The sequence below is a fragment of the Mercenaria mercenaria genome, chromosome 3 (genome assembly GCF_021730395.1).
Source record: "Mercenaria mercenaria strain notata chromosome 3, MADL_Memer_1, whole genome shotgun sequence".
NCBI classification, from domain to species: Eukaryota; Metazoa; Mollusca; class Bivalvia; order Venerida; family Veneridae; genus Mercenaria; species Mercenaria mercenaria.
The window spans coordinates 34,786,224-34,810,944 of NC_069363.1; the positions used below are offsets into that span (position 1 = coordinate 34,786,224).

General features: G+C 36.5%; 1 protein-coding gene across 2 annotated transcripts in view; it reads left to right on the forward strand.

Moving 5' to 3' along the window:
* LOC123525102 (uncharacterized) overlaps positions 1–24,721 on the forward strand; it is a 103,861-nt gene that overhangs the window by 75,175 nt on the left and 3,965 nt on the right. For both annotated transcript variants that reach the window (XM_045303852.2, XM_045303851.2), the window contains exons 10-20: positions 1,303–1,390; positions 4,358–4,431; positions 4,955–5,089; positions 5,402–5,524; positions 6,085–6,239; positions 8,268–8,403; positions 10,258–10,407; positions 11,785–11,958; positions 14,032–14,166; positions 14,695–14,817; positions 24,322–24,479. In XM_045303852.2, coding sequence (XP_045159787.1) covers positions 1,303–1,390; positions 4,358–4,431; positions 4,955–5,089; positions 5,402–5,524; positions 6,085–6,239; positions 8,268–8,403; positions 10,258–10,407; positions 11,785–11,958; positions 14,032–14,166; positions 14,695–14,817; positions 24,322–24,479 — 1,451 coding nt within the window. The remainder of the gene's footprint in view (positions 1–1,302; positions 1,391–4,357; positions 4,432–4,954; positions 5,090–5,401; positions 5,525–6,084; positions 6,240–8,267; positions 8,404–10,257; positions 10,408–11,784; positions 11,959–14,031; positions 14,167–14,694; positions 14,818–24,321; positions 24,480–24,721) is intronic.

Consider the following 24,721-nt stretch of genomic DNA (forward strand, 5'->3'; position numbering starts at 1 on the left):
TGAATGCGGACTTACTGTGACATCAGTATAGTGTAGCCTGATACATGCGACTACTGGACTTAGTTAGTGTGTTGCTGATCATTCAGCAGTGATCAGTTAGTGTAGCCTGATAAGCAAAATTACTGGAATCATATAGGTAGCCCGATAAGACAACTTTCGTGAATAGATGTGGCCTGATACATGCAAGACTTACTGTGACATCAGTATAGTGTAGCCTGATACATGCGAGACTTACTGTGACATCAGTATAGTGTAGCCTGATACATGCGAGACTTACTGTGACATCAGAATAGTGTGGCCTGATACATGCGAGACTTACTGTGACATCAGTATAGTGAAGCCTTACTGTTACATCAGTATAATTAGCCTGATACAGACGAGACTTACTGTGACATTAGATTACTGTAGCCTGATACAGACGAGACTTACTGTGACATCAGTATAGTGTAGCCTGATACATACAAGACTTACTGTGACATCAGTATAGTGTAGCCTGATACAGACGAGACTTACTGTGACATCAGAATAGTGTAGTATGATACATTGAAGACATTCTGTGATGCCATTATAGTGTTGCCTGATTCAAGAATTACATTGATGCCATTATGGTGTAACTGATACATTCAAAATGTTCTATGACATCATTACTGTGTAGCCTGATTCAAGACTTACTCTTATGTCAGTATAGTGTTGCATGATACATTCAAGATTGTTTGTGACATTGTTGTATTGTATGTATTTTTGTGTGTATATTTCCTAGTATATCCAGTCTTGACATTATTGCAGTTACCGTATTCAGAGTCATATAAGACCCCTCCTTTTTCTGCAAGTCTGTCTGAATTTACGAAATAATATCAACTTCTGGCGGTTATTTTGATGAGAAATTCTCTCCAGATATGCAAGGGTGAAACAAGATATTTCACATGTAGCATTATTCAGTGTTTCCTTTCCAGCTTTTATGTAATCCAGATACAAATGTAGAGGGCATGATGGGTCAAATTTTGGGCCACTACGAGCATCATTGTTTGTACATACAGCTAGGATTAGAAGCTTGAAAAAATCTAGGAAAGTTTAAGCCCAGTGCCTTGGTCGACTACTTCAGCTGTCACTTATGTTCAAAAGGTGCATGTGATAAACTATAAAACTACATGTATTTTGAAAGTTTCAGTGAAGAAATGTTGCATGTAGCAATACCTTGTGGTTGGGTCTTTTTATTATGCATTCACTAATTTCACTATCATGTTTGATTGATATTTTTGAAGACTTTTACCATTCTGATCATTCTGTTTATATTTTTCACAGAAATTGCCGAAGGGCTTGTTGAAGTCATGTGATGTTGCCACCAATATTGAAAACAGAGGGAAATGTCGTTACAAGCAACTTTATCCTTGTAAGTGAATATAGTGGTACATAGGTAAAAATGGATGTATGAGTAATGATTGAAGAAGTTTATTTCTAAACAGTTTAGATTTGGAGTTTGATATAATTATCAGATATATAAAAAAATGTTTTGAATGTGTGAGAAAAAGTTGAATATTTTATGAAAATGCCCCAGATAGATTGAATATTTTATATGAATGTCAAATGATGTAAACCGTGAACAATATTTTTAGCTCACCTGAGAAAGAATTGAATTCCATGCAGAACTCTGGTTGCAATGGCAACCAAAAGGAAAACTTAAAAAATCTTCTTGTCCAAAACCGCAAGGCCTAAAGCCTTGATATTTGGCATGTGACATCATCTAATGGGGGTCACAAATTTTACATAGACTTTATTTAGGAAAAATCTTCAAAAATCTTCTTGTCTTAAAACCAGATGACTGAGGCCTTTGATATTTGGTATGTCATATGGCCTTGTGATCCTCTACCAAAATTGTTCAAATCATAACCCTGGGGTGAAAAGAAGCCCTGCCCTCGGGGGTCTCAAGTTTTACATAGACTTTAAAAATATAGGAAAAAACTTTAAAAATCTTCTTGCCTGAAACTTCAAGGCTGAGGCTTTTGATATTTGATATGTAGCATTGCGTAGTGGATTTCTAACAAGTTTGTTCAAATTATGTTCCTGGGGTGAAAAGAGGCCCGCCCTGGGGGTCACTTGTTATATGAGCTATATAGTAATAAATACTTCAAAAATTATCAGATCATATTTCCTAGACTGTTTAATTATAATACATAATGACCCCAAGCGACTAGGGGTCACTTGACTGTGACCTTGACCTACTGACCTACTTCCTTGTTTTTTAAGATACAGCTTTGAAATTCGGATGATATGTACAGTTTTGCACATGGATCTTAATACTGACTTTCAGTGATCATGAATATGACTGACTGACCTACTTTTTAGCTCACCTGTCAAGGTGAGCTTTTGTGGTCGCACAGCGTCCGTCGTCTGTGCATCCGTGCATAAACTTTTCCTTGTGACATCTCTAGAGGTCACATTTTTTATGGGATCTTTATGACAATGGGTCAGAATGTTCATCTTGGTAAATTCTAGGTCAAGTTCAAAACTGGGTCAGGTGCCTTCAAAAACTAGGTCAGTAGGTCTAAAAATAGAAAAACCTTGTGACCTCTCTAGAGGCCATAATTTTCAATGGATCTTCATGAAAATTGGTCAGAATGTTCACCTCGATGATATCTAGGTCATGTTCGAAACTGGGTCACATGTCTTCAAAAACTAGGTCAGTAGGTCTAAAAATAGAAAAACCTTGTGACCTCTCTAGAGGCCATATATTTCAAAAGATCTTCATGAAAGTTGGTCAGAACGTTCACCTTGATGACATCTAGGTCCAGTTCGAAACTGGGTCACGTGCCATCAAAAAGTAGGTCAGTAGGTCAAATAATAGAAAAACCTTGTGACCTCTCTAGAGGCCATATTTTTCATGGGATCTGTATGAAAGTTGGTCTGAATGTTCATCTTGATGATATCTAGGTCAAATACAAAACTGGGTCATGTGCGGTCAAAAACTAGGTCAGTAGGTCTAAAAATAGAAAAACCTTGTGACCTCTCTAAAGGCCATATTTTTCATGGGATATGTATGAAAGTTGGTCTGAATGTTCATCTTGATGATATCTAGGTCAGGTTCGAAACTGGGTCACGTGCGGTCAAAAACTAGGTCAGTAGGTCTAAAAATAGAAAAACCTTGTGACCTCTCTAGAGGCCATATATTTCATGAAATCTTCATGAAAATTAGTCAGAATGTTCACCTTGATGATATCTAAGTCAAGTTCGAAAGTGGGTCACGTGTTGTCAAAAACTAGGTCAGTAGGTCAAATAATAGAAAAACCTTGTGACCTCTCTAGAGGCCATATTTTCCATGGGATCTGTATGAAAGTTGGTCTGAATGTTCCTCTTGATGATATCTAGGTCAAGTTTGAAAGTGGGTCACATGCCTTCAAAAACTAGGTCAGTAGGTCAAATAATAGAAAAACCTTGTGACCTCTCTAGAGGCCATATTTTTCATGGGATCTGTATGAAAGTTGGTCTGAATGTTCATCTTGATGATATCTAGGGCAAATTCGAAACTAGGTCATGTACGGTCAAAAACTAGGTCAGTAGGTCTAAAAATAGAAAAACCTTGTGACCTCTCTAGAGGCCAAACTTGTGAATGGATCTCCATAAAAATTGGTCAGAATGTTCATCTTGATGATATCTAGGTCAAGTTTGAAAGTGGGTCACGTTCCATCAAAAAGTAGGTCAGTAGGTCAAATAATGAAAAAACGTTGTGACCTCTCTAGAGGCCATATTTTTCATGGGATCTGTATGAAAGTTGGTCTGAATGTTTATCTTGGTGATATCTAGGTCAAGTTTGAAACTGGGTCAACTGGGATCGAAAACTAGGTCAGTAGGTCTTGAAATAGAAAAACCTTGTGACCTCTCTAGAGGCTATACCCTTGAATGGATTTTCATGAAAATTGGTCAGAATGTTCACCTTGATGATATCTAGGTGAAGTTTGAAACTGGGTCACGTGCCTTAAAAACTAGGTCAATAGGACAAATAAAAGAAAAACCTTGTGACCTCTCTAGAGACCATATCTTTCAATGGATCTTCATGAAAATTGGTCAGAATTTTTATCTTGATAATATCTAGGTCAAGTTCAAAACTGGGTCACATGAGCTCAAAAACTAGGTCACTATGTCAAATAATAGAAAAAACGACATCATACTCAAAACTGGATCATGTGGGAAGAGGTGAGCGATTCAGGACCATTATGGTCCTCTTGTTAATATTTTAGCATCAGTTTGCCATTTTAAACATGTGGCTCATATTACTCAAGTGAGCGATTCAGGGTCATCATGACCCTCTTGTTTATAAAGTTTATATTTCTGCCAAATATAACTTTCATATGATAACTTGCAGATGATGAAACTCGGGTGAAACTAGAACCTGAAGGTGATGACCAGTCTGACTTTATTAATGCTTCATATGTCACTGTAAGTAAACCATTTCATTGTAATGAGATTTGTTATGTGATGGCACAGGTCTGTCTGTCTGTCCAGATGTCATTGTTAACAATTTTGTTTCCATTTATTGACTTAATAATGTTTTGACCTGTGATCCTCCAACATGAGGTGCACATTTCTCATGGGCAGGTCATGACCTCTATTTGTTTCGAGGTCAGTGTCACAGTGACCATCAGTACTAAAATTGTTTTCTGCTTAATAACTTTAAAATGCTTTGACCTATGATCCTCAAAATTGATTTGCACATTACTCATTGGCTGATTGGCAGTTCCTCAATTGACTGAGTTACCCTTACTAAATTTGAGGTCACTTGGTCATAGGTCAAGTTCACAGACTGCTAAGTATCTTGAGAAAGCCATCCTTTTTACCTCAGTCTTCAAACTTTTGGCGTATGTTTCTTTAACTTAAATTTTGTTCAGTATGTCAAGAATCAATATTCAGTGTAAGTGGATTTGATCCTATGTTAATTATATGATTAATTGGATTTTTTAAGGGTTACAAGAAACCAATGGCATTCATAGCGGCTCAGGGTCCCACTGATAACACGGTTAATGACTTCTGGAGAATGATCTTTCAGAGGGATTGTGGGAAAATTGTTATGCTCACAAACTTGTTTGAGGAATGCAAGGTAATTATGTTTTAACTTTATACACTATTTTTGATCTGCTTGAATGGAGTTCATTTGTTTGTAAAAAGAAATACAGGTATTTACAAACAGTTTATTTATGCATATATATTATAGTTCTAAATCTAAGTTTATTATTATTTGCATCACTTTTTATGTCATTAATTTAAACCAATGTAGTCTAAGCCCATGACCGCTCAGTTGAGCGACCTACCTTAACTACTACACTATAGTTGCTAAATGAATTACCTGAAATAAAATAATTTACTTGCTTACTACTCTTTTTTTTTTTTTTTTTTTTTTTTTATATATCAGATGAAATGTGTACGGTACTGGCCGGAGGCAGATGAACCTGAAACATATGGGATATATGAGGTTACCATGATTACAGAGAATGAACTTCCAAATTATACAGTTAGACATTTGCAAGCTACTCATGTAAGTAAAATATTATTTTACCTGCTTGCAGTATATGATAATTAAATTAGATTGTCATGTTATTTACTTTTTTTTGCCAAAATGGTTTACCGGTGGGTATTCATTGAGACATAAAATTGTGGACTTTAATGGTAAGATGAAAGGAAAATTTATATCTTTGTTAGAATTAAATTCTTTGGATTGAGATTACCAAGAATTTCACCAAAAAGAATCCATGATGAATATTTAGAGTGTACAGTAATGTAAAAACAAGACAAGAGGTTCCTTGAAGATAGATCGGTTCTTAAACTACTGTTATGAAAATTCTTGGATACCAGTTTTTTGTGTATACAGATGGTAAAAGTGTTCTGGGAGTGGTCAAGACGTAATTCTTAATTAAATGACTAAGAATGATTGATGATTGTATGATTTCTTTTTCATTTCAACCACACATATTAATCTAAATGGGGCAAAAAACATTGTCTAGCCCCCAGAAGAATTCTTTTCAAATGCATACCTTACCTTGTTAATTTTTTAACAGTTTTTGCTTGCATTTTATTTATGACTGTTTTATATATCAGGGTAATACAAAAGAGGTAAAAGATTTCCTGCATTTACATTTTACGGCATGGCCTGATAGAGGAGTACCTGACAACCCAAGTGTGATGCTTCAATTTAGAGATAAAGTTATGAGTGAACATTCTGACCTAGATGGTCCTATATTGGTACACTGCAGGTGAGTCAGGACTATTTGAAGAATATTGAGTAATATTGTACCTGCACTGGTGTCATTGCATTTCTCTCCAGTTAAATTTTCACCTCTTTAAGCTGAACACAAAATGTATGGAGAGTTATCTTACTCAGTCTGGTGTCTGCTTCCACATTGGTGTCCATTCTGCGTCCACACCTTGGTTATAGATTTGATGCACTTTCTCTTTATCTCTGTAATTACTTGATGATTCGATACACTTTTCCCTTTATCTCTGTTTTTATTAAATACATTTGAGGCGCCCGCCCGCTTAGCTCAGTAGGCAGAGCGTTGGTCTATGGATCGCGGGGTCTTGAGTTCGATCCTCGGGCAGGGCGTATGTTCTCCATGACTATTTGATAAACGACATTGTGTCTGAAATCATTAGTCCTCCACCTCTGATTCATGTGGGGGAGTTGGCAGTTACTTGCGTAGAACAGGTTTGTACTGGTACAGAATCCAGGAACACAGGTTATGTTAACTGCCTGCCGTTACATGACTGAAATACTGTTGAAAAACGGTGTTAAACCCAAAACAAACAAACAAACAACTGTCCATTGTCTTTGTCCACATTTGAGTCATTGAACACTCCAGCTCCAGCTTCCTCAGATGTGCCTAATTTTACTATCCAGCATCGAAATAGTTGAGCACGCTATCTCTTGTGACAGCTCTTATTTCTGTGTATCTTCTTAACTACAGCTCGTACCATTGTGAGACTTTACATAAGAATTAGTCTTGGTTGAGGGTTAGGTATCCCAAAGATAATAGTTTTTGGAATAGATACTGTAATAGCATAGCTGTCAAGGCTCTACAAAAGGAGTGTGATCGGGGTTCGAAGGGTTAGTTGCCCCTCATAGGAGGTCTGGGGGGCAAGGCCCACTAGAAGCCAGAGATGCCCTAACATGGAAAATTTACTTTTTTAACACAAAACAGACCTGGTTTAGAATTGTCTCCCTCCATATTTTACTTTTTGTGACATTTATTCATGCGGTAGAAATTACATGTTGCACTGGTTGCACCAATGAATGTAAAAGCTGTATTATACAGTATGAAAGGACATGAAAACACCGTATCAGTGTCGCCGAAAAAGTTCAATTCAGTGATTTTCTATGAAAAAAAATTTTGATTGTTTTATTTATTAAAATGCATGTGACTCGGAATAGTAGGTGTGTGAGCGTGATCTTGAGAACCACTTGACCCAGAATGTTGAAACTTCATAAGTTGATTGGTCATGCAGATTAGATGACCCCTAATGATTTTGGGGTCACTCTGTTAAAGGTCAAGGTCACAGGGGCCTGAACATGAAAAACCATTTTCAGTCAGTAACTTGATAACCACTTGACCCAGAATGTTGCAACTTCATAGAATTATTGGACATGCAGAGTAGATGACCCCTATTGATTTTGGGGTCAGTCTATTAAAGGTCAAGGTTGCAGTGGACAGAACATTGAAATCAATTTCTGGTCAATAACTTGAGAACCATTTAAACTTCATAGATTGATAGGAATTAAAGTGTAGATGACCCTTATCATTTTTTGGTTCACTTGAGCTAAGGTCAAGATCACAGGGGCCTGAATTCCAATCAATAACTTGAGAACCACTTGACCCAGAATGTTGAAACTTAATAGGATTATTATACATGCAGAGTAGATTACCCTTACTGATTTTGGGGTCACTTGATGAAAAAAAAACATGGAAAACCGTTTCCAATTCATAACTTGTGAATAGTGGGATGACTGGACATGCCAAGTAGATGACCCCTACTGCAGCCAACCATCAGTGTCTTTTTGACTTTCGCTCCTGTCCCCTATTGACTTCTTGCCTATACCACTGTGCATTGGGGGAGACATGCGCTTTTCTACAAAAGCATCTTCTAGTTTTTACTTTATAATCAGTGCTGCTGTTTGATGGATAAGAACATTTATAGTGCTAGATTATCTATTAAAAGAACAAAAATTAAATATTTAGAAATGTATAGATATAATATCACACAGTGTATTCAAACTTTATTTACAGTGCTGGTATTGGACGCACAGGAACATTTGTTGCGCTAGACTATCTACTGAAACAAGCTCATGTAGAACCAAAAATAGATGTGTTCAGAACAGTCACAGATATGAGATACCAAAGAACAAACTTTGTTCAAACTGATGTAAGATGCATATTTCTTTCTTTCTCTGTAATATAAAAAAGTAACGTAACCAAATGCTTTAGAAATGATTTTTCTTGGAAAATAATGTTTAATCAAAATGTTGATTACAGCTTTTGCATTGCAATTGTTTGATTTTCAGGTAAGGACTTTAAGATTTTACTAGATGGTCACTGAATTATTTGACATATTTGTGATCTCAAAAATGTCTCTGCTATTTTTTATTGAGTCGGCTAAAGGCTGAAAGCCTTTTGACGAGTCCTTGCTATCCAACGATTCTCTAAATGGACCGAATAACATGTGAAGGGATGTAGTTCCATTAGATTTCTCAAATTTCAAACAGTTCACTGCATGAATGAAGTTAAGTTGTGTCAATTCCCTTTGCTATGACCAATATACGATGTAATCTGTCATATTTATGACTTGTAATTGTGCAATTCTCGAATGTAACTCATTAAGCATAAATGTGCATTTTAAGAATTGCGCACGCTTACAAAGCTTGGGTAACATCCAGCGAAAGACTAAAAATAGTTCCACTGCAGGGCTCCAGATAAGATGCGTATTAGCGTAAATTACGTATAGAAATAATGCAAATACGCATGTCTAATAATTTCTAAGCGTATAAAAACGTATATAAAATTACAGAAACGCACACAATGCTTTTTTAAAAACAAAATCTGCATCGTCTGGATGCGTTAGGTAACATAGCCGATCAGCCTTAATTCTCCCACATTGAACGTAAACACGCATCGTATGATTTCTATAAACTTTGCGTGGGTTGAATTTTGCAGTCAGTAAACGGATAAATTATCGGAAGAAGAAGCTCTTACTGGTTTGTTTAGTTACTACTGATATTAAAAATGATTTTAATTCTTATTTTTCGAGAAATAAACAAATCGGCGAAACATTAAATTGTATTTTCTTGTAGTTTTTGAAATCGAAAGTAGATCGTCTATGTTTGGCGAAACGAAACAACTTTTTTATGAAAAGATTTAAATAAGAGGTAATTTAACCGTAAACTTCAATGTCAGATACTGCCAATTGCTGCTAAATGTCTTCGTATCATCACAATTTGTAAAATATATTGTTCAAACTTGAGAAAAGTGTAATCGTATCCGGATATAATATTTTGGGTAAATATCGAGCTGTGTTATGAAATTTTAAGAAAAAAAACTAAAAACAAACTGAAACTGGTAGACTATACTGTCAGTACATCAATCATTAGCCGACTCAGGCCATTCAGGCCTTTGATTGGTGCTGGGACTTTTTTGGGTTACATGCTTTAGAAGGCTTCTTAGATTGGCTACCAGTTTTTGAAATTTCTGGTTTTTTTTACATAGCAAATGACTTGGCTCATCTGTAGGACTTGACTGTTCTATGAAATATTTCTGATTTCCTTGCTTTGTGGGTGAGCTTAAATTTGTGTTAGCTCCTTACCTTTTAAACTACTGGAATAAATTTTGATGTAACTACCATCGGTTATTTACGTCATCCAGATGACAGGAAGAATGCACAACTCACGTCACTAGGTCCAGGGTGAAGATCATGTTCAAGGTCAAATATCAGATAAGCTAAATTATTCAAATATGTGTATGCTCCAGATCTTAACCATTGGAAGGATTTTCAAATGTTAACATCATAAAGAAAACATGCATAATGCACAATCTAGTCCCTAGGTCAGAGATGAAGGTCATACTTGAAAGACAAAGGTCAAACAAAATTTTACTTTTCCCTGTATCAAAGTAGCATCAGAAAGTATTATTCACCTTTAGTGATAACTCCAGTTGTAAATATTTTTAAAGCATGACCTTTGCTCACATTATAGACTGTGTTGAAAATGTTTATTTTTATTTTCAGATACAGTATGACTTTGTACACAATGCAATATCTGAAGCCCTCAACACAAAGGAGTCTGAGGTGACAGAAGAACAGTTTAGTCAGTATTATTATTCTATGCTGGAAACTTGTCAAGATTCTGGCATTACAAAACTGCAAGATCAGTTTGAGGTATGCTCTTTAAATAACTTTATTAGCAACTTCTATTTCCATTTTTGAAGAAAGGGAGTTCATGTTTGCTAGGTCGTCAGTAGGTTCAGTAGATAACCTGTATTGTTTTGGAGTCCATATGTCAAAGATCAAGGACACAGAGATCTCAAGACTGAAAACTTCATCAGATGACTGCCTTTTGTCAATACATTGTAGATGACGCTTTGTTTTATGGTTTGGTCAAAATTCTAGGTCACTGACCTTAAGACTGCAAATAGTTTCTTATCAGTAACTGGAGAACATTTTGGTCTGTGGCTGTTACACTTCATAGGCTGCTTGCCATGTTATGTTACAGGTCAGTAGGACAAAGGTCACAGTGGAAACTAAAAAAACAGTCGACACTGTATTAAGAGACCGCCCAAAGGACTGCTAAAAAGTGGTCTCTTAATGGAATGGTTTCTTAATGAATTTCACTCAGGTGAAGAGAAAAGTTATTTTTAACTATTGATATACTTTGCGTTTAGCATATGTGGATGCCATGATGGCGATAAACTGCATGTATGATTTCAAAACCTGTTTTAAGATCGTGAACAAAGTTAACTGCATTCAGTCAGCTGCAAAAAGTACTCACCAAATACATGGGTGAAGAAATGCCCGGCAGGAATTTGGTACCCAGTTGCTTAATAGATACTTTTGTTGAATATTTTACCTGTCAGGTCTACATTAATGTGGTCGCTAGTCGTTTAATAAAGAAGTCGTTTAATGGAATGAATTTATGTACTGAAAACATTCGGGAGGGATTCTGACTGGTCGTTTAATAAAAAAATTGCTTAATAGAGGTGGTCGCAAGTACGATGTTGACTGTACTTGGAAACCCTAAAGTCTGCAGCCACCAAACTTCATAAAATCATATACTTAGGTCATAAGATGAATCATCCGTATGTAAAGGCTAATGGTCACAGTGACCTTGAGATTGGAAACAGCTTCTTCATTTTAAAGATTCTTTGTTTGTTTGTTTGTTTTGGGTTTAACACCATTTTTCAACAGTATTTCAGTCATGTAACGGCGGGCAGTTAACATAACCAGTGTTCCTGGATTCTGTACCAGTACAAACCTGTTCTCTGCAAGTAACTGCCAACTTCCCCACATGAGTCAGAGGTGGAGGACTAATGATTTCAGACACAATGTCGTTTATGAAATAGTCACGGAGAACATACGCCCCGTCCGAGGATTGAATTCACGACCCCGCGATCCATAGACCAACGCTCTACCTACTGAGCTAAGCGGGCGGGCCTTTTTTAAAGATTGATCATATAGATATGATGATTGCTGTCAGAATGAACCAGCTATTTTCTGAAACAGGTCATAGACAAAAGTTTTGCATGGATTCATTTTCAGATGTTACATCAGATGTCACCAGTGCTAGATGAGAGTTGTTTCCTCGTAGGTCAGAAAGAAGAGAATATACTGAAAAACCGGCACCCTGATATACTGCCTCTTGATGTAGGAAGAGCATATCTGTCTACACCAGTTAAAGGCTCAAATGAATATATTAATGCCGTCTTTGTGCCAGTAAGTATCCAAATCGAGGGTTGAACGCAAAACTGTCTTAAGTCCTTCTTTATTTAATAGGAGTTACTACAGTATTGCATTCAACCCTCAAAATGTGTTTCTTGCAACAATTACAGATTGTTAGTTTCATATGGAGAAATCTGCACAAGTTAAGTACTGAAATACTACAGTACTTAAGAAGTTCTTGCTTCTTTAATGACAGTGTAATAATCATTTTATCGCATATGCATAATCACTTCAATTTATTATAAATAATTGAAACTATGTTTACTTGGAGATAACTGAAATTCAACTTAAAAATGTGACTTGGTGCTGGTATTTTCCACTAAATGTGTCGTCGTAGCCTGTTTTTTTTTTTTTGTGGTAGCTGTTAACATTACATATACAGATAATATAAATGTTTGAGGGTACTTAAGAATTTGAAACACATTTTGTTCATAGCTTGATTTATTTTCTGTTTTAAACACATAATCACACATTTGTCACTAAATTCTTTTTACTTCAACACATTAAGATGTAAATTTAGGGATTCTACTGATGGCAGGCGCTTGTAGTTAACCTTGACATAAAAGTGGTAGTCAAATTTGACTGAAATGGAGTAGAAATACATTAAGGGAGTTTTTGATGGAATTTTAACTTTTTTTTGAGACAGCCAGAATTTTGAGATAAGCAAGTTTGAGAGATGCTGAGTTTAAACTGATTTTTATGCCCCCCGATTGGTGGGGGGCATATAGATTTGGTCTTGTCCGTCCGTCCGAAGTTCGTGACGCGCCTAGCTAAAAAAGTATTTGATATAAATTGATGAAACCTTGCATGAGTCTTTATCATGATATGAACTTGCGCACCTCCTATTTTTCGTCTGGCTCCGCCCCCTATTTTTAGCGTTATGGCCCCTGAAATAGTCAAAAATACACATTTTCACCTTGTGACACGCCTAGCTCAAAAAGTATTTGATATAGATTCATGAAACCTTGCATGAGTCTTTATCATGATGTGAACCTGCACACCTCCTATTTTTCATTTGGGTCCACCCCCTATTTTTAGAGTTATGGTCCCTGAAATAGTCAAAAATGCACATTTTCACCTTGTGACACACCTAGCTCAAAAAGTATATCTTTTGAAGAAAAAAAAGATTGGTTATAGTCATCACTTGATCGGCGTTGGCGTTGCCTGGTTAAGTTTTATGTTTAGGTCAGCTTTTCTCCTAAGCTATCAAAGCTATTGCTTTGAAACTTGCAACACTTGTTCACAATCAATAGCTGGCTCTGTACAGCAAGACACATAACTCCAACCTGCTTTTTGCAAGAATTATGGCCCCTTTTGGACTTAGAAAATATCAGATTTCTTGGTTAAGTTTTATGTTTAGGTCAACTTTTCTCCAAAACTATTAAAGCTATCACTTTGAAACTTGCAACACTTGTTCACTATCAGAGGCTGAAACTGTACAAAACCTGCAGCACTTGTTCACCATCAAAGGCTGACACTGTACAGCAAGAAACATAACTCCATCCTCCTTTTTGCAAGAATTATTGCCCCTTTTGGACTTGGAAAATCAGATTTCTTGGTTAAGTTTTGTGTTTAGGTCAGCTTTTCTCTTTAACTATCAAAGCTATCACTTTGAATCTTGCAACACACACCATCAAAAGCTGAGTCTGTATAGCAAAAAACATAACTCCATCCCCGCTTTTTGCAAGAATTATGGCCCCTTTTGGACTTAGAAAATATCAGATTTCTTGGTTAAGTTTTGCGTTTAGGTAAACTTTTCTCCTTAACGGTCAAAGCTATTGCTTTAAAACTAAAAGCAATTATTTGCCATTAAAAGCTGACTCTGCACAGCAAGTACCGTAACTCTACATTGCTTTTTGGAAAGAATTATGGCCCATTTTGACTTAGAACATCATGGGTATGACAATATTTCTATTATAGAGACAAAAAAATCAGATGAGCGTCTGCACCTGCAAGGCGGTGCTCTTGTTATTATTTGTTGCTAAAAATGCAAAGACAGGCTTGAAGCACACCCATATGTGATGTGCAAATCAAAACTAAACAACAACATTCATTTCACTGTTTCAGACATGTTCAAACAAGACTGGATTCTTGATCACCCAAATGCCATTACCCCATACAGTTACAGATTTCTGGCGATTGGTGTATGACCAACATGTATGCAACATTGTCATGATGAATAATGTTGATGATGATGATGAGGTAAACATTTATCTTTTCTTATATTATATATTAGGGAAGCTTCATTGCATTTCAGTGTCTTAATACACTTTGTCTTGTTTAAAGCATAGCTTTCTTTTTTTGTCTTTGAGCTGAAGAAGAAATATGCAAATCTTTCACAAGTTGTAAGTAGGGAATGTCTGGCTTAGTAAATGTCAAGGTGGTAACAAAACTTACTGCCAAAACAGTTTCATGAAAACTGGATATTTCAGTGTTCACTAGCATCAACTGATTCATTATTTTACAAAGGAGAAATAAAATTTTAAAAGAAACTGTTTTGAATCACTTATTTCATGTAGTAACATACGAATTTACACATTCATCCCTAAATGGAATTAATAATGATGGGGTTTAAGATATGTTTTTGCAGCACAGATGGAACTGTCGGGTAAGAAAGAATATTTTATGTTATATTTTCAGAGAGTTAGGGAGTACTGATCCTCTGACAACAGCACATATGGTCCATTTAGGGAGGAACTGCTATATTACTGAATTTTCTTATCTTTTCAGACAATTGGGGAGTACTGGCCCTCTGATGACAGTACATATGGTCCATTCAGGGTAGAACTGCTCAGTTGTGATAATAATGAAGACTTCTCAGTCATGACCATACAGCTTACACACTCTTCACTGGTAATCTACTAGTCTTATTTTACATTTAGTCCATCATGACAATCCTGCTGAGTCTAACAAAACTTGTACTACAGTCAAACCCTGTATATGAAGATTACTTTTGGAAAATTAAAAAAAGAGTTCATTTTTATGCGCCCTAAGGTGGGCATATTAAAATCACACTGTGCGTGTGTGTTTCTGTGTAAATTCTTGTCTGGGCTGTAACTCTGCCATCCATATTTTGAAATAACTTAGCATAAATGTTTACCATAATGAGATGATGTGTCGTGCACAAGACCTAGACCCCTAGATCGAAGGTCAGGGTCTCACTTAGGAGTCAAAGGTTAATAGGTGGCCGGTTCATAACTCTGCCAATCATCAAGGGATTTTGAAATAACTTGGCATAAATATTCCCAATAATGAGACGTGTCATGCACAAGACCCAGACCCCTAGCACTAAGGTCAAGGTCACAGAGGTTAAAGGTTAACATGGTCTGTTTCTTTTCTGGCCCATAACTCTGCCATTTATCAAGGCATTTGAAAATAATTTGACTCAAATGTTATCTATATTGAGATGTGTCATGCTTATGACTCTGGTCTCTCAGGTCAAGGTCAAGGTCACAAAATGATTCATACCGGTACTTAAATTATTCTGGCATATTTTGTGCAGACAACTGTAGCATTCATGGGCACGCTTTGGGGGCATTTGTCACCAATAGTGACAGCTCATATTTACAGGTTAAATACATGTCAATGTGAAGGAACAACAGTAAAACAGAAAATCTAAAGCCTGTTAACAGAGATTCAATTGTATATTCCACTGTGTGGAAGCATTTATCAAGAGGGCTAAGACGCTTTCCTACCGAGGTGAAGGCCCCTGGTTTGAATCCTGGCTACTCCCATTGTGGTGTGTCCTTGGGCAAGGCACTACATCATGATTGCCTCATGATTACCCAGCTGTAAATGGGTACAGTGGAACCTCCCTAATCCAAACCCCTCTAATCCGAAAACCTCTCTGAACAAATTATTTGGTCCCAATTTTTCTTATTCATTCTTTATTATAAAAATACCCTTGTATTCCGAAACCTCTCTACTCTGAAAACCGAACAAACTTTGAGATTTGTATTATCTAATTACGTTAAACTCTACCTTTCTAATCCGAACCTTAGTCAATGTTTCAGAAGTAAATCTTGCTCACTTTTAACATTTTTGAGACTGTTTACAATTTTAACTATTAATCTTTTTAAGCAATAGGTCGTCAACACTGGTAATCACAAGTCATGTCAGATTTTTAGTTTGTAGATGCATGCAATTAGAACAGGTTCGAAAGTTACATGAACAAGTAGTTTAATTGTTTGAACAGAAATTTTTCAGAATACATTTATGTGCAATAGGTACTGATGATGAAATATATCCATATTAATTTGTTTGTCCTGTACTAGTCCAGTAAAATCGTGTAAAAAAACTTCAGAAAATGGGAAAAGCATAAAACTTGGTACATAACTACTTTAGGGCAAAACACAAAAAATGAGCATGAGACCCACTCCAAAAAAATCCAATATGGCCGAAAAATCCAAGATGGCCGCCATGCATGTATATATTTTAAGAAATACCTAATATTATCTATAAAACTTACATAGACACTTACAGTCATCACTAAAATTAGCTTAAATCACCTGTCTGAATAAATTAAAACATATTATATAAACAAAAATACTGCATTTCCATCAAAAAAGTAAAAAAGTTGTCTCCCTTGGATAAAATGTGCTAAAAAGCAGAAGAAAAGTCAGAATGCATTTATGCGAGTCAAAATTAAGTATACAATGGAAACTGGCATATCGAAATATTTCAGATGGCAAGAGTCCTATGTAGAACTTTTCAACAATTGTAAATTATTAAAATAACAGTCGCACTTTGATAGCTCGAACCCGTCGGGGCCGACAAAATGTGCTCGAGATATCGGTAGTTTGAGTGATCGAACAATATGTTATGAATGAATTTGGTCGGGACCTGACGATGGGTTCGAGAGAAGGATGGTGTTTAAATTATCTAAGTTCGAGCAAAGTAAGTCTGACTGTAGTGTGTATAAGTGAATAAATGACGTGTTTCACTTTGACATTAGTTTTCGCGACTCAGAATTTGTTAGTGTTGCTGTGTTCATTTAAATCTTTTAACACTTAGAGAACTAATGCCACTTAGTATAACTATTTAATATATTAACTATGTTAGTGCAATAGACCACGTGAATATCTCTGGCCTTTCAGACCATCATGATTTCTTTGGGGAAAAAGTGACTGCCGTTTGATCAATGTAATCAATTTTACATTTGCATGTTCCTGTAATATTCTGTTTTTGTCAAATTGTAGCACATTGTGCCATAATTATAGTTTTATAGTTTAATGTCATTAGCATATAATGTACAGACACTTATGCCCTGATCACTCTCAGACGAAGACCATGAAGATCACACTGCGTCCTGAAAATTTCGATCAACGCTGTGGGGAAGGGGTCAAACACGAAAAATGTGCAGTTCTCAAGTTCATACTGCGCCCTTACAACGTCCTTGCCAGGTTCTCACTGCGTCTAACACTTTCACACTAATTTTCTTACCACACGCATCTTCACGTTCTTACTACGTGCTTAGTACGACCTGTCAGATTGCACCTCTCGCTTACAAGGCGCTTACCATGCTTGTATCACGTTCTCACTGCGTTCATCGGCTACTTATAAATACTACGCCTCACGCCTCTTTTTCATTCCTTCTGCAAGTTATATTATGTCCGCATCTACACTCAACAACAATCAAATACAATGTACAACAAGGCCACCGATGAAGTCAGAGGAGTCTTATAGAGAGGCCGTTGTGGCAAAAGCAAAGGCAGCGTGCATGGGTATATGAGGGTCCAGAAGTCCACAACAAACTGCCAGTGCTGTTGAGTCCTTGATTATACGGTAATTCCTTATGAAGTGCGTTCATACCCATTGCTGATTGAAAATGAAGTGATGGGGAATTGGATCCAGTATTCATACTCCTTTCTCAGAATTTGAAACAGACACGATGAGAACCTGCTGCAAACTTGACATAGACATGTTAAGCACCAAAAGAACGTATTGGCAACCTAATGCAGTGTTCTACAATTTGGCACAGACGTACCATGGCCATAGCACACAAGCGTGGAGAGGTCATAGTGAGAACTCCACTGACGTAGCAAGAATGCAATGACAGCCTAGTGACAGCGCAATGAGAACGCCATGAAGTCTTTTCCGTCCGCACCACGCTTGTACTACATAGACATGTTAAGCACAGCAAGAACGTATTGATAACCTAATGCAGTGTTCTAAAATGTGGCACAGACGTACCATGGTCATAGCACATAAGCGTGGAGAGGTCGTAGTGAGAACTCCACTGACGTAGTAAGAACGCAATGACAACCTAGTGACAGCGCCATGAGAACGCCATGCAGTCTTTCCCGTTCGCTACACGCTTGTACTACGTCTTAAAAGGTTTTAGTTACATCATTACTACGTCCTTATTAAGTTCTTGCTGCCTCCTGATTCGACCTCGTCCTCACTACGTTTGTTTTGAGCATGTCCAAAGTTCGACCACGTCCAACACGCCCATTGAGACCATATCATGTCCTTATTGGTGTCTACTGTGTTCCTTCTACATTGTACAAGTCCTAACTGCGTCCTGGCAGTTTTAAGGACGTAGTGGAAACGTAGCTGAGTGTGATAGGGGTATTAATTAGGAGAGAATCCATCATTTCTACCAAAAAATGTGCTTTAATATCTATTTCTGGACATTTTTGCTGAAATTAAAATATATTAGATAAGGCCATCTTGCATGTGAGTACTTGTACTAGTTTCAAGACGACAAATATTATTATTTACCATTTGTAAGGCTATGTCACTACCAAGTAAGCGGTCCAATGTAAGAATGACGCTGTCTTGTCAAACAAAACTAACCAGTTCTACTCGTGATTACCGGTCAATCAAGCTTTTAAATGCATTTCCTACACCTTCCTACAAACAAAATGTTCATATAATATTTCTGTGGTTTAGATGAAATGGGACTCTTTAACTGTGATGCATGGATCCATATCAAGGATAGCTTTATTTTTCAATATATTGCTGAACTACGTTGTTTTTTGACGTCTGAGCTGTTAGCCGTCACAGATACTCTACTAGCCACTATCACTGATAAAATTTTGTTTTCTTTAGATTACTGTCCCTACTAAACACTTATGCAGTAAAACATTTGTCTCTTTTATTGATTCATAACAAAAATTGTATTGGAGACCTCTGTTTAGACAATATGCTACAATGATAATTTGATCTGAGTGAGGCTTTGTCTTCACAGGTTAATTTGTGACAAGACATGGGTTTTCTGTGCGCGAGGCAATAAAAATCTGTTTTGGAAATTTTGATCACTTTTTTTTTATTTCTCAGCATCATTTTCAGATCTTGTTTTTTCTTCTTTAGTTGGGCCTAACTTAGATTAAATACCAACGAGTCTTTCGATTTTCCTCTTTACAACAAACATGTCAAGTAGCTGATCAACCATCTGTTCACACAAAGAGTAGGGCTGTACGTGCATTCCTGCATCGTCTGCTACACCTCTTGAACATGCTAAAATGTTGCTTATCAGGTTGGGCACATATTGGGTCAGGTATTCTATCCCTTTTCCAACATCCCAAGTCAAGATAAATAATGCTGACCAGAGGTATCTTTTTATAAATTGGAACCTTTCTAGTAGTTTTTGCCTCAAGCACCAGTCTCTGACATGTACCTTATTTCAAATTCCGTCTAACTTTGCTGAGTAATACATTTCACAGAATAGTTCCTAAGTGTTGTCAATGAAAGCATCTTTAATATTTTCAGCCTTACTCTTCTTTGTTACACAGTTAGCATTAAATAATCAAGAATTATGTGATCAATTTATTATGCAGATACTGTGACAGCAGGTGCATTATTAGGAACATTGTTTCATATGATCCTACTAGCCCGTCGCTATAATCTATTCTTGCATTCTAAGTCCCAAACCGAAAGGGGTAGTTTTCGTATTTGGTGTCATAGGAACTACAGTTTTATATAGAAACTAAGTTAAAAGACCTTCACATTCTCCATATTATCTACTGTCTATAAACAAATCTTTAGAATTTTGTACTTATGAAGTTATTGAAGAATCCATCATTTGCGAATGATGGACGGACATACAGACAGATGAAGCCCACCCGCTTAGCTCAGTAGATAAGAGCATTGGTCTACGGATTGCGGGGTCGCGAGTTCGATCCTCGGGCGGGGCGCATGTTCTACGTGACTATTTAATAAACGACATTGTGTCTGAAATCGTTAGTCCTCCACCTCTGATTCATGTGGGGAAGTTGGCAGTTATTTGCGGTGAACAGGTTTGTACTGGTACAGAATCCAGGAACACTGGTTAGGTTAACTGCCCGCCGTTACATAACTGAAATACTGTTGAAAAACGGCGTTAAACCCAAAACAAACAAAACAGACAGATTAAAAGATTACAAAAGGAGAAAATAAAATAAGAAGCACGTTTTTAATTTTTCCTCCTATCTATGTACAATTTTTCATCCTATCTATGTACAATTTTTCAAGAAACAATCTCTCTTAGTTTTAAAGAAATGCAGGATTACGCTTTTTGTCATATTCGTGGACTATCTGTTGCCATAGCAACAACATATGATGTCATAGGAACAAATTAAAATGACGCTGGCATTCTCCACATTGCCATCTCTCATGAAAAAATTCTGTTGTAGTTTTAAAGTTATTGCAGTATCCCACTTCGCTTGGCTGGCGTATAAACAGGCATATGGGGGCAACCCTTAAACCCCATCTGCTAAACACTGGTGGGGGAATAACAACAATGTTTTAATATGCTGTCGTGGAGGGAATACAAGTAATATATTAATATAAATTGCATATAGTAAAATACAAAACCCTTTAAAATACGAAAAAAAAATGTTTTCGCTAAGATAATATTAAACTGAATTTTAAAGGCTTGATTTTAGCTGTTACCATGGAAACAGAAAGAAATTAACAACATCTAAATTGTTATTTTTTGCTTTTGATTCAAATTCAAGATATATGTTATCATATACATTTATATTTTGGTGCATTTTGGGGATGAATGTAAATATAATAACCTTTCATTAGAATCTTGTACGATAAATATTGAGTTTTGGCGGCCATTTTGGAAAATGGCAGCCGTATCGGCCATCTTGACAGATATCAAATGGGTCCCATGAAAAAAATGTTTTTTATGCCTTAAGAAAAGGCTGTGCCAAATTTGGTGCTTTTCCCATTTTCTGAAGTATTTTGGCATTTTCTGTTACGAATTGATCGGACTATACCTTCCTTACACAGTTTTGCCAATTTGTTCATTTAATACAGGAAATTGATTTACTGAAAGTAATACTAAATCGGATCGTTACAATAGTCGGACAAGTAAAATATTCTCCTTTTAGCTACCTTCTGGGAACGTAGCAGTGTTGAAAAATTTAAAGATGTTTATAAGTGATGTTAGGATGTTAAATTTAACATGAAAACTGACATTTTACTAAACCAATCTACATGTTGCTTATATAGTTTATGTCTTATCAGTCTGTTCACAAATAGATGAATATACACATCAAGTGTAACAAACAGCATAACTTTTGCTTTAAAATAGAAGCCTTTCTAATCCGAAAACCCCTCTAATCCGAACTTTTTTTCTGGTCCGAGCATGTTCGGATTAGACAAGTTCCACTGTACTAGCAAATTGCTGGGGGTAAGGTATAATTGGTTTTAACTGTTCTTAAAATAAGGTCGCTCAAAAGCTCTACAGAGCTTATGTTAATTGTTTCATAGAGCAACGGTTATGGCACGCCAATTGTACAATAATTATGTGAACCCAGGTTCACCGTCGAAAAACTAGAATTAACGATCGATAGACTATATTTTTCGAACGTGAAACCATTCTTTTCGAATACTAACCAATATTTTCGAGCGAAAACTATGGGCGTAAACCATTGTTTAAGCTCGTGGACCCAGGTTTACGTTCGATAAACTAGGTTTCTCGATTGAAAATCATAGTTTTGTTTGAGAAACCTAGTTTATTGAACATAATACTAGGTTCACATTTGTAAACTAAGGTTCACACTCGTAAACCCAAGTTCACAGTCATAAACATAGGTTCACGCTTGTAAACATAGGTTCGCGTCCGTAAACTATGGTTCACGGCAAGCCAGTTATTCAGTAATTACGTTTTTGGCCGAAAAACTAGGAGTATCGAATACTATCATACTATGTTTCTGTTCGATAAACTAGGTTTCTCGATTGAGCTATAACCTATGTTTACGACTGTAAACTTGGGTTTACGAACGTGAACCTATGTTTACGAGCGTGAAGTATGGTTTACGACATTGTCCTATATTTTCGCTTCAAAGAATAGATTAACATGCTTTTACGTTTGAAAAACTTAGTTTATCTTAGTTTTACGACCGTTTACCTGGGTTCACATAATTATTGGACAATTGCCATACATGTCACATCCTGAAACTATGGTTCATGGCCATAAACCTAGGCTCATGGTCGTAAACATGGGTTCATGCTCCTAAACATAGGTTCACGGCCATAAACTCATATTCGTGCCTGAAATTCATAGTTGATTTTATAATCCTAATATATCAACCTTAAAGCATGGTTTACGTATGATAAACGAGGTTTCTCGATTGAACTACGAATTTTGGTCATTATCCTATGTTTACGGTCGTTATCCTATGTTTATGCCGGTGAACCCTGTTTCATGCTTGTAAACCGTAGTTTACGAACGTGAACTTATGTTTACGAGGTGAACTTTGGTTTGCGGGCGTGAACTATGGTTTACGGCGTTATCCTATGTTTTTGCTTGAAAATGTAGGTTAGTATTCGAAAAATCTGGTTTAACGTTCGAAAAACCTGATTTATCGATTGTTAATCCTAGTTTTTCGACTGCTAACCTGGGTTCACGTATTATTGGACAATTGGCGTGCCATAGACGGTAAATAAAATTTACCTTTACCTTTACAACTGTGGTGGGAGACATACTGATTTACTCCTGTCTGTCTGTCTGTCTGTCTGTCCATGCGCTAAGTCAAACAGTTCTCATCTGATCTTCACCAAACTTGAACAAAATGTGTTTGCCAATAAGTCTTCGGTCAAGTTTGATAACTACTCTAATCGGCCTAGGCACTTGGAATTATGGCCCTTGAATTACCAACAATACTGATGCCAGTGATGCAGGTCTTGGTGCATGGTTGACTCAGATACATAATGGAGAAGAAATGCCAATCTAGATGATGAGACATGTGCTTTTCTCAAAAGCAGCTCTAGTTATGTTTAATATGATCATTGGTAAACAATATCATAACTTGCCCCTCACCAATGTTATCAGAGTTGAGAGTTCTTGTTTGTGAGAGTTACTTATAATGGTTACAGAAAGTTAATCTACACAGGATGCCCATATGGGGACCTGGCGTCTTCCTTCACTATGGAAACTAAGAAGTTGCCATATGACCTATGTGTGTGTCAGTTAAAATCCAATTAAAGAGTGCCTAAGGCTGGTGGTTGAGATATAATGGTTCCAACATACTTACCTTTGTGTTACAGCATACACAGACAACTAAAAGAGAAAAGTAGGGATTCCAATGAAAATTAATGAATATATGTTGATTTAATAGGTAATTCCAAGTTCCAAGTAGTAAGGTAAAGGGTGATTCACATCTGATGTTTGAGATGTAATTTTTCAACAGGTATGCCATTGTGTTACATTGTAGACCGACAACTTTGAAGGTAAACTTGTTCTTTATGAGGGCTGGTCAGGTCTGATGTTTTAGATGTAATGTTTCAACAGGTATGCCATTGTGTTACATTGTAGACAGCCAACTATGAAGGTAAAGTTGTTCTTTATGAGGGCTGGTCAGGTTTGATGTTTGAGATGTAATGTTTCAACAGGTATGCCATTGTGTTACATTGTAGACCACCAACTATGAAGGTAAAGTTGTTCTTTATGAGGGCTGGTCAGGTTTGATGTTTGAGATGTAATGTTTCAACAGGTATGCCATTTGTGTTACATTGTAGACAGACAACTATGAAGGTAAAGTTGTTCTTTATGAGGGCTGGTCAGGTTTGATGTTTGAGATGTAATGTTTCAACAGGTATGCCACTGTGTTACATTGTAGACAGACAACTATGAAGGTAAAGTTGTTCTTTATGAGGGCTGGTCAGGTTTGATGTTTGAGATGTAATGTTTCAACATGTATGCCATTGTGTTACATTGTAGACAGACAGCTATGAAGGTGAAGTTGTTCTTTATGAGGGCTGGTCAGGTTTGATGTTTGAGATGTAATGTTTCAACATGTATGCCATTGTGTTACATTGTAGACAGACAACTATGAAGGTGAAGTTGTTCTTTATGAGGACTGGTCAGGTTCGATGTTTGAGGTATAATGTTGCATTATTATATTAACCTTTGTGTTACAGAGTAGACAGACAACTATGAAGGTAAAGTTGTTCAGGTATGAGGGATGGTCAGACAGTGAGATGTTACCACACACCACTACATCCTTAACCTCTCTAATCAGTCAAGTGTCAAGGTCATCTAGGGATTCAAAAACAGAACCAATAATAGTTCATTGCATGTAAGTAGATAGACAATCTGTTACTTTTTTCTTCAAAAAATTCATTCTAAATTTCAAGTCACGCACAGATTCATCAAGATTAATAGACAGGGATTCAGATGTGCCATACTTCCCCATGGAGTAAATTTAATATCCCTGTTCGCACAATTTTTTTTTTAGAAATATCATTGCTTTACTTGTCTATGTAATGAAAGTGAATCTGTAAAATTACAAGTTTTGGCAAAGGTTTTTTATGCTGTTAT